Source organism: Sorex araneus, chromosome 1 (assembly GCF_027595985.1).
Source record: "Sorex araneus isolate mSorAra2 chromosome 1, mSorAra2.pri, whole genome shotgun sequence".
Taxonomy (NCBI): domain Eukaryota; kingdom Metazoa; phylum Chordata; class Mammalia; order Eulipotyphla; family Soricidae; genus Sorex; species Sorex araneus.
Window position 1 is genome coordinate 350,450,830 of NC_073302.1, and position 10,100 is coordinate 350,460,929.

At 44.7% G+C, this 10,100-nt stretch overlaps 1 protein-coding gene across 1 annotated transcript in view; it reads right to left on the minus strand.

The window, feature by feature from the left end:
• DPY19L2 (dpy-19 like 2) overlaps nucleotides 1-8,352 on the minus strand; it is a 151,234-nt gene extending 142,882 nt beyond the window's left edge. The window contains exons 1-4 of the mRNA XM_055128523.1: nucleotides 7,977-8,352; nucleotides 4,940-4,964; nucleotides 3,245-3,332; nucleotides 912-1,049 (exon numbers count right to left, since the gene is read on the minus strand). Coding sequence (XP_054984498.1) covers nucleotides 912-1,049; nucleotides 3,245-3,332; nucleotides 4,940-4,964; nucleotides 7,977-8,352 — 627 coding nt within the window. The remainder of the gene's footprint in view (nucleotides 1-911; nucleotides 1,050-3,244; nucleotides 3,333-4,939; nucleotides 4,965-7,976) is intronic.
• Between the last annotated feature and the right edge of the window lie 1,748 nt (nucleotides 8,353-10,100).

Consider the following 10,100-nt stretch of genomic DNA (forward strand, 5'->3'; position numbering starts at 1 on the left):
TTCTGAACTCCTAAAGGACTTTTGTAAAAAAATCACTTTAAGACTTGAGGGGATACACCACAAAATTGCAAGGTTGTGTGGATTGGTGGGGGCGTTGGGGAGAATGGAAGAAGTCGGGGTAGAAGGGGGAATCAAGGAGGTGGTAAGAAAATTCAGGAAAAGCATCTTTGACAAAAGGTTCTGCACTAGGTAAAAGGATCTGAAGCAAGCTTGGGGACCCTTCTTGAAATGGGGGTCTTGAACCACCCTTTCTCTTGTGTTCCCCTGCCCCTATTTCCTATTTTGAATCAGGTCTTCTGTCCCTCAAACTTCTACAATTTTCTTTGTATATCTTAAGAGTTCAAAAATTGAATTTATTGATTTGTTATTGTTGTTGTTGCTTTCCCAGTTACTAGAATTTGGAGATTTCCATAAAACCCATACTCCTTTTAGGGTAAGCATTAGAAGATACTCATAGGTTCCTGGCCATGACCAATGCATACTGCCATATTAATGCAGCATGTTCACTCTCCCTTAGTGATCATTAGACCTATCCCCATAGTCTCTACAGTGAACAAATCAATCCCGTTTAGAATTCTTATTGATTCTCCAATCTGGCTTGTCTACTAAACTGGTCATTATTTCTCTACTAAAGTTCTTTTTCTACTAAAGTTCTTTTTTTAATTTGAGCATAGTTTCTGGGTCTTTAATAGAGGAATATTTGGCCGTCTTCTCAAATATAAAGACACGTACAACTATACTTTAACATTTACCACAGTGGCTCAAACTTGGCTGTGGCTTAACTAACACAAACTGCAGCAGTGACCTCAACAGGTTAGAGCTTCCTTCCTCCTTCTTATAACATCATTTTCCTTGTAGTGACAAAAATAAAAAAGAATTATTCTACAGTATTTGTCCCATATATTACTTACCTCTGGGTAAAGGTAGAAGCGTTTAACTGTATTAATTACAAGTGGATATTCAGTGATCCTATCATTCATAATCATCCACAGTCCTTGCAAAAATGAAGGTGCATCAATAATGGTCTTGAAGTAAGAATAATACAGTCCCTTTTAAAAGAAGACACATGTTGTCAATGTAAGTAAAATATGAAAGTATTTACTTTTATACTCCTTTTAGAATGATTTCTTAAAACAAAAAGAGGATATGAACAACTTGACTTCCTAATTACTTCTTGCTAAGAGTGCTACTGGATTTTTTTTTAAAAACATACATTTTTATTTTTGTAGATTAGAAATTTTTCAAATGAAAAGGTTGAAGTGATGATGACATTTCTCTTGGTTTTTTTTAAGGTTTTTTTTCTTTTTTTGGTTTGGGGGTCACACCAGGTGGTGCTCAGGGCTTACTCCAGATTCTGCAACATAGAGGATGCTGGGGATCAAACCTGGGTTGGCTGCATGAAGGAAGCAGCTTCACCACTGTACTATCTATTTGGCTCCTCAATGATTACGTTTTAAGGAATTTTTCTGACCATGTCTTAATGAGAAGAACTGATTTTTAATTTTACCAAGTCAGAAATTACTTCCCATCGAACAAGATGCCTAGAGGTTGAAATCTGATTTCTAGCATAGACAGAGATTCTTCTATATCTTTGAACAACTTTACAAATATAAAACTGCCTTTCCCCCAACATTTGAAAAGGAAATTAAACTATCATTAGCAGTGAAATGCAACTTCATGCTTTCAACTTATGTCACAGCTCCATCTGATGGTTGTGCACAAAGTGAGTGTCAACTGATTTGTTCCTCATGAAATAAATGCTGCATCCTAAAAAAGGCTATGTTAATATATGATTTTACTACAGGAAATACTGCCATTATCAGACTAGTAAAAGGGCGTGTTAGTTCAAACTCAAAGATGAGCAATACCTCATCATATAAAACACTATATAAAGTCGGCATTATTTCCATTAATGGGTTACTAAGATTCAGAAATGCTATCAACTGTCATATAACAAAGCACAAAACAACTATCTGGGAGTCAAACTGATAGATACAAACAGAATAGAGGCTTCGGGCTAGGATGAGGGGAATAGAAGCTGGTAAGTGTGTCTTTTTGGAAAAATAAAAAGTTCTAGAAATTGATGGAGTGGTGATTATAAAATGATACAAAAGTATTTAAAAACTACTTAAAACAGTTGAAATAGCAATTTTGCTATTTTGGTAAATTTTTCATTTAAACTTTTTTATTTAACAGTATGTTTAAAGCAATGGTGCACAGAAGAGGCAAACACAAGATGATCTCACTCCTCTGTGCAATATAGAATACTATCTGAAGAAATATAGTAAAGGGAGGATGCCTAGATCTCCCCTGACCCTAGTCAAGGAGGGCAAGGAAGGAAAGAAATCATGGGGGGGGGCGGGAGAAGAGAACAGGAAGTAATGGGAGAACAGGCATCAGGGCTTCAGTTACAATGGTGTCCGGTGAGTGCTACAGCCATATATCCAACAACACTGAAAACGTGAGATCTAAGCTGCAGCCACTGGAACTTTGTAATGTGCCTGTCAAGTTGACACATGGGGACTGGAGTTTGGGGTGGGGAGAAAATATGGGAACGCTGGTGGTAGAGGGAAGTTGAAACTGGTGGAGGAATTGGTGCTGAAATACTGTAAGTCTACAACTCAACTATAAACAACTTTGTAAATCACAGTTCTTTAATTTAAAATTTTATTTGCAAAACAAATGTGAAAAAATATGGCATTGAAAAATACTTTCTAAAGTTAAAAAAAAAGAAAGAAAAAACAAGAGGCAGTCTGAGTTCTTCATTTGGCTCCAATTAACCTATTGGAACGATAGTACTGCTATGTCCTAAATACAAAACTCTGCACCCTGACATCCATTTTACACATTTTAAAATAAAAGAACAGAAATTAAAGAAATCATATCAAAAGAAAAGTCTCTTTTACAATATTGTCTTGAAATCCTGAGAGGTAAAAGAGATTTTTTTTTCAAATGAGACTGCCCAATTCTAAATCAGAAGAAAGCAATCTTTTACACCATGATATCCTTGTATAATTTCTCAAAGGTTTTTATTTGCTCTTCTTCCTTGACCATTAAAGTGATGTTGTGATACTAGGAAAGGACAGAGATAATGAAATAAGAAGAATCCTCAATATTTTTCCAATTAAAAACGTCATAGCTTGAGAAATGGTACCACTTACCAAACATTCATTTCAGTTCCTAATTTCTACCCTACAATCTTTACTATTCTTAAGCTATGAATTAATTCATTATAATAACCTACCATTTCAGTGCGAAAAGTCATTTCCCGTTCCAAAGATGAGAGGTGAGAAAAATGACGATCATTTTCAAAAAGTGTCTTTAAGTGCACCCTAGGGGGAAACAGTACAGTAAGAACTGTTTCAAAGCCAATACTAAGATAACTAATTCATAAACAAAGTATCAAAAACTGTCAAATAGAAAAATGCATTTTTATAACACTGATATAGTTTTATAATATGCTGACCAACAACTATCTAGGTATTTATCATCATCAAGTATAGCACATAACTGGAACTCATTAGTTCCCTGGTTCTTAATCTTAATTGTGTATCTAAAATCTGTGAACCTCTCCATTCCTACTCCATTTCCAATCCCTTAAATCAGAAGAAAGAAAGATTTTGTTAAATTTCATAAGTGATCCTAATGCACCAGGTTTGGAAAAAGACTCGTAACTCCTGGAAAATATAATTCTAAATATGAAATTACCACATAAGGGCTCAACTTTCAGGTGCTTCAGACCATGGACTTATACTTTGAAATACTTTATTAGTGGCACAGCAGCAAAAATATCCCATTAATAAGCAAATTATGCTCTTCAGTTTATACATACATACACACACATATATACACACATGTATACACTTTTCCATGAAGCATGAAATAAACTTCTACAGATCTACCATACTTTCCACTCACCTTTGTTTTCACATAGGACCTTTAACTGTCACCAAAAGCTGTTGAAAACATTTCTTATCATTACCATTAGAAAATTAGTCTCTGTATATTCTCCCTGAATACTAAATGGCAAGAATAGCAGTCTTAAAAGAATGCAGGGCCAACAAGGTAGTAGAGTGGATTAGGGTACTTGCTTTGCACACAGTTGACCTGGGTTTGATCCCTGGCACCACATATGGTTCCCTGAGCTCTGCCAGGAGTGATCACTGAGAGCCAGGAGAGCCCTGGGCACCACTGTGTATGGCCAACATGAATGTAGGGCAAGTCGCCAAGAGTAGAACTCCCTTAGCTATTATAATGGAATTAAGTCAGAAAAAAAATTTCACTTTAGAATCTCTTAATGGCATTTTTCCAAATTGATCACGTATCTGAAGTAAGGTGCATACGCACATACACTGAAAGGTTCATTTGATAACTACCATTCAGGAGCCAGAGCAATAGTAAAGCAGGTAAGGGACGTGCCATGCACACGCCCAACCTGGGTTCATCCTGGGCATCCCGTATGGTCCCCTGAGCACTACCAGGAGTAATTCCTGAGTGCAAAGCCAGGAGTAACCCCTGAGCAACGCTGGGTGGGTGACCCAAAAGAACCAAAATAATAATAATTACCATTCAGTCTGTCTTCATTTCTACAGTTGATAGGTCTCTAAAATATTATCTCTGAAATTTTTAGTGAAAAACATACAGGGGAGTTTTTAAGATTAATTGTGGGAAAATATATTAGAAAAACTAGTGAAAAAAACTAGAAATACAGAGGGGAATCCTTTTGAAAACAAAACCATTTTAATTCATAAGTTACTAATCCTCTACTGCAGTGTATTTTTATATGCTGTCTCACTTGTCTTTATTCAACATGTGTATAAACTGGTGTACATACAAATGCTCTATACATGTGGCAAGCAATTAGTCTTTTACTGAGTGCAAACAGCAATGCAATTTTTAATCCAAATGCTTTTATTAATTTTAAACAAACTAGTCTTACCAGTGCAAAATTGCCACAAAAACAGCTGGAAAAAAAAGAAAAAAGTCATTAATAGCTGCTTTGTTACAATACTTTTAAAACAAGTACTTCAAAGTTATTCATTTATATATGTAGAAAACAAGTGCACACAAGCAAGATGGCTAGCAAAATCCATTTAGATAAACTCAGGAAAAAATCCAAAAGGACATAATTTAGGAATAATGCTTACCTCTACAGGGGAGACTTGAGCAAAGGAAGAGATGTTCAAGACTTTCAATGTCTCAAGAATTTGCAAGAGTGACATTATCATTTTTTACCTCAATTTGTGATTTTTGTATTTGTATTTTAGGGTTATTCTTTAATTATGTTCATTTAAAATTTTAAAGGCAGTATATATATAGACCTATTCACAAGGACCCCTAACTTCTCTTACAGTTCAACATTTATGTAGAAATCTTTGCCATTCTACTTCCAACATTTATATAGAAATCTTTGCCGTTCTACTTCCTACATTCTCAGAGTAGTATCTCTTTCCCACAGACTCTTGAATTTATGGCTTTATTCCTAACTTTCCCCAAAATTCTGAGACTCTGCTGAATCAATGATTTCCTCTCTCAAGACTTAAATTTCGCTCTCCCCGCACCTTGATTCTTCATGTCAGTCCTTACTTACCCCAGGCTGGGGTAAGTACTCATCAGTCCTTCAAACTATTCTCTCCTCTGCTACCCACAACTTGCTGACAAGACTCTTGGCCAATTTTTTTAAGGTCCTATAGTTTTTGACTTTTAGTTTGGGGCCACACCCAGCTGTGCTTGAGACTACTCCTGGCAATACTATCTCTCCATCCCAAGTTCTTACAACTTTCTAAACAGCTCTGAATTGACTCTTCAATCCTCTCCAGCACTTCACCAAATGCTTGGATTTCTTTCTCGTCATTTTTCCATCACGCCAACTATTCCCAGTGATATATTTCTGTCCAGTGTTTTTATATTATTTCCTGGCTTTTCCTTTTCCTCTCCTCTTTGAATATAAGGATTAAAACAGCAAAGTATTAAAATAAAAACACGTGAGTTAATGTAACAAAACTGAGAGCCCAGATATAAAACCACACATATAAATAAGGAGGATTGATGGCAAAGGAGTCAATTAAAGTCTCTGCAATAAATGGTTGTGGGAAACTTTTTATGACCATATGCAAAAGAATAAATGTACACCACTATTTAACACCACACACACACAAGCTAATTCAAAATGAACTTATGGCAAGAATATGTCACCCAAACCTCAATATCCACAGAAGAAAATACAGGCAATGTGTTCTTAAACATCACCCTTCAAGGATGTGTGTGTATATATACATATATTTACATGCATATATATCCTCCAGCATCTCGAAAAACGAAAGCAAAAATAACGAGATTATGCCAAACTAAAAAGCTTCTCTGTAGCACAAGATTTAAAATGACAGAACATGCTAATGAAGTTATCTGCACATCATACATTTGACAAGGCACTAACATCCAAAATATATGAAGTACTGATAAAACTCAACAACGTAAGAAAATGGGCAGAGGACCTGTTCATAGTTACTTTTCTGAAGAAATCTTACTGCTAATCAACAACACATACAAATTATGTTTAGCAAGCTGGAGAGACAGCAGAGTGGGTGAGGCGCTTGCCTTGCACATGGACTACCGGGAATCAATCCCCAGCATCCCCATTTGGTTCCCGCAGTCATTGTCAGGAGTGATCACTCATTAGGTCAAAACCAAAATGTTTAACAACTCTTATTAAGGAAATAAACATCAAAACAACAGAGATATCCCCTCCCCACCTGTGCGAATGGCTACTTTCCAAAAGATAAGATGCTATCAGCTGGAGATGTGAAGAAAACCTGTATAGAGTATTCAGAAGAATGCTAATTAGCAAAGAAACTATGGAAACGCCATAGAAGGTAGTCAGAATATAGAGGCAATTTATCAAATACAATTATCCCACTTCAGAATATTTACCCACCAATACAAGACTTCCACAATAGGTATGTGTAATATTGTGTCAAGGCTGGTAACCACCTAGATGCCCAGGAGTGATGATCGAATAAAGGTGTGCAATGGAAAGGTGAAAAGAAATCGGGTCATTTATCAGCAATTGGTAGACAATGCCAGCTTCATGCTTAGTGTGAAGTAAGTCATAAAGACAAACACCATGTAATTCTTCTCATATGTATTTGGGATAACAAACATACAAAAATATAAGCAAAAAAAAAAAAACCTTTGGACGCTAAGACCAATTAGTGGTTATCACAAGGCGAGGGGGAGTGGTAAGTACATTAGAACAAACGGAACAATTGTATTAAGTGTAAAACTGGACTTTTAGTGATGAAATCAGCCCATACGTTTCAAGGATGCAACTTATATGAATTTATCTCTAATAACGCAATACTCCAATTGTAAGGCGTTCAGTGGGGACACTGAATGTACTACGCCACTGAACTACCCTCTCGAGAACGGCTAGTCTGTGGGTGCTTTTCAGCTCCTCAAGCCTCTTCCCTAAAGAATCCTCTGCTAACTTCTTACAGGATTGCGCGCCAACGCCTCCACCGGGGCTCTGTGGACCCTTGCCCATCTGCTTCCTTCCCGCGCATTGATGCTACTCCAGGACTGGACACCTGTCTTCTGGCTGGAGCACACAGACCCTCGTCCTTCCCAGCGTTCCGGTGCAGCTACCCGATCCCCCACCCCCAAGGCCTGCCCCAGGAGCGTGCAGCCACCCCCGCAAAGGGGCCGGTGCATGGGGCGGCGACAGGCCTTCAGGGCCCCACCTAGCCCACCGCCTGGACCTCCTGGGGGCGCACTGGGTGACCCTGAGCTCCCGCTTCTGGGCAGCCAGCCTTGCACCCAGGACCGCGAGGCTCCTTAGCAGACAGAGCGCGCGCTGAACGGCCACGCCTCCGTGGGCGAGGTCCAGCACAGCCGCGGGCTCGGGGCGCTCCCACCCCGCTCAGCGCGCCCCCTGGGCGCTCCGTGCCACCCGGCCCGGCCCGAGCGCGCCCGCTCACCGAGGCCCAACATGCTCCTCCTGGAGAGGCGACGCGAGCGAAGCCGCGCCGCCTGGTCGCGGAGCTGCTGCAGCAGCGGCCAGACGAACGGGAAACGGCCGCACAGCAGCCGCCGCGTGACCAGCTCCAGCCGCGCGCCGTCGGGCCGCTCCAGGCGCAGCAGCCTCCGCGGCCAGTGCCCGCGCCGGCCGCCCGGCAGGGGCCCGCCCAGCGGGGCCGGCAGCTCGCACGGGTCCGCGCCCCGGGCCTGCGGCTCCTCGGCGTCCGCCTCCGCGCCTCGGGGCGCCCGGCGCCGCCGTCGGGGCAGCGGGGAGCGGGACGCGCGGGGCGGCGGCTCGGCGGCGCCTCGGAACGGGGTCCGCGCCCGGCCCACCATCGGGGCAGTCCTCCCTGACGCCGCACTCGGGCCGCCAACGACTGGCCTAGCCGCCGTTGCCTGCCCGCGTCGTCAAGGAGACCCCGCGCGCCCGGTCCGCGAGCGCCCGTTCCGCCCGCCTCCCGCCCACATGCGCCCGCCCCCGCCCGCCCCCGCCCACCTGCTCCCGCCCCTTTGCCCCGCCCACCTGCTCCCGCCCGCCCCACCCGCCCCAGGCCCACCTGCTCTGGCGCCTCCGCCCCCCACCCCCCCCCCCCCCCCGCCAACCTGCACCCGCCGCGCCCGCCCCCTCCGCCCCCGCCCACCTACGCCCGTCCCCCCCGCCCCGCCCAGCTAAACCCGTCCCACCTACGCCCGTCCCCCCCCCGCCCTCGCTCACGTGTTCACGCCCCCTTGCTCCCAGCTCCTGCCCCCAATCCCAGTGTGTCCCCCACTGCCCCTTATTCCCCGTCTATCTCCCTTTCCCCATGCCCCTCTCACTGACCAGCACTGACCCCCAACCCTGATTCTGTCCTGTCTTCCAGAACGCAGGCGGCTTGTGCTTGTCTCCGGAGCGAGAGGGGCTGGGCAGGGGGCGCGACCTGAGCAGAGAGCCCGTCCCCAGCCGGTGGCAGCCTGGGTCACTCGCACTAAATGCAGCCAGGAGACTCCCCTGTGGTCCCAGGGCCCACTCCTCGGAAAACAGCCCATCTGCGCCCGAGAGCCCCACCCGCCCCTCACCACAAGCACCCCAGCACACTGGACTCAGGCTCAGGATTCACGGACCTGTGGGTCCCTAATAACCGCTGGAGCAGAGAGCAGGGAGCACTGCAGAACAGAGCCCCCAGATAACGGGGAGGGAGAAGTAAAAGGGGGGCTGCGGGCTGTGGAGCTCTCCAGGAGCTCTGGCGTAGGGCCTCCCCTGGGCCTGGACCTTGCACTGTTGGCGTCTGCGTCAGGAGTCCCCAGTTCTGGAGTGGCCCCCTAGAAAGGCTGCCCTGATTCGTGCGGCCCCTGGCCCCAAGAAGCCGCATCCTGGAAAGGCCACCGGAGGGCCCCTGGACTGACGGCCTGTGCCCAGTGCGCTTACTTTCCTGTGCCCGACCACGCCAAGTGTCCTCGTGGACAGCGTGGCGGAGCAGAAGCGCCGTTTCCCACAGCCCGCTTGGCTACACCCGAAGGCCGTTCCACATCCTTCAGTCCTGCTGCACCTGGGTCCACGTCCCGCCCACCCTCTCCGTGCCGGGGCAAGGTCTACTCAGAGTCAGGCTGTGGGCCCCAACTGCCCGTCTGAGACGTCGTGGAGCCCCGTACCCAGTGTCCTCGGTGTCTTCAGGGGTCTGCTTCCATCTGCCTTTGGGTCGTTGTGGAACCGGCAGCTGTACCCTGGCGTTTCTGCGCCTTATCTTCCCCACCTGAATTCCATCCTTCCAAGTCCCGTCCCATCAAAAGATCTTGAGCACTGATAAGAGATTCTTTTCTGAGAACTTATAGAAGGCACCCTGATCTTTGTTCCACCTTAGTAAGTGCTGCTACCAGTTTTCTGTTTCCTTCTTTTTTGGCTGGAGGGCCACCCCTAGCCATATTCAGTGCTTATGCCTGGCTCTGCGCTGGGTGGTCACTCCTGGCAGGGTATACGCGGTGTGGGGGCGGGGGGGGGGGTAGGGGGGGTTGAAACCAGGTTGGCCGTGTGCAAGGCAAGCATGCTACCTGCTGCTCCGTCAGTCTGGCCCCAGTGGGCTGTTTTCTAAGCATTTTCTAAGCATGTC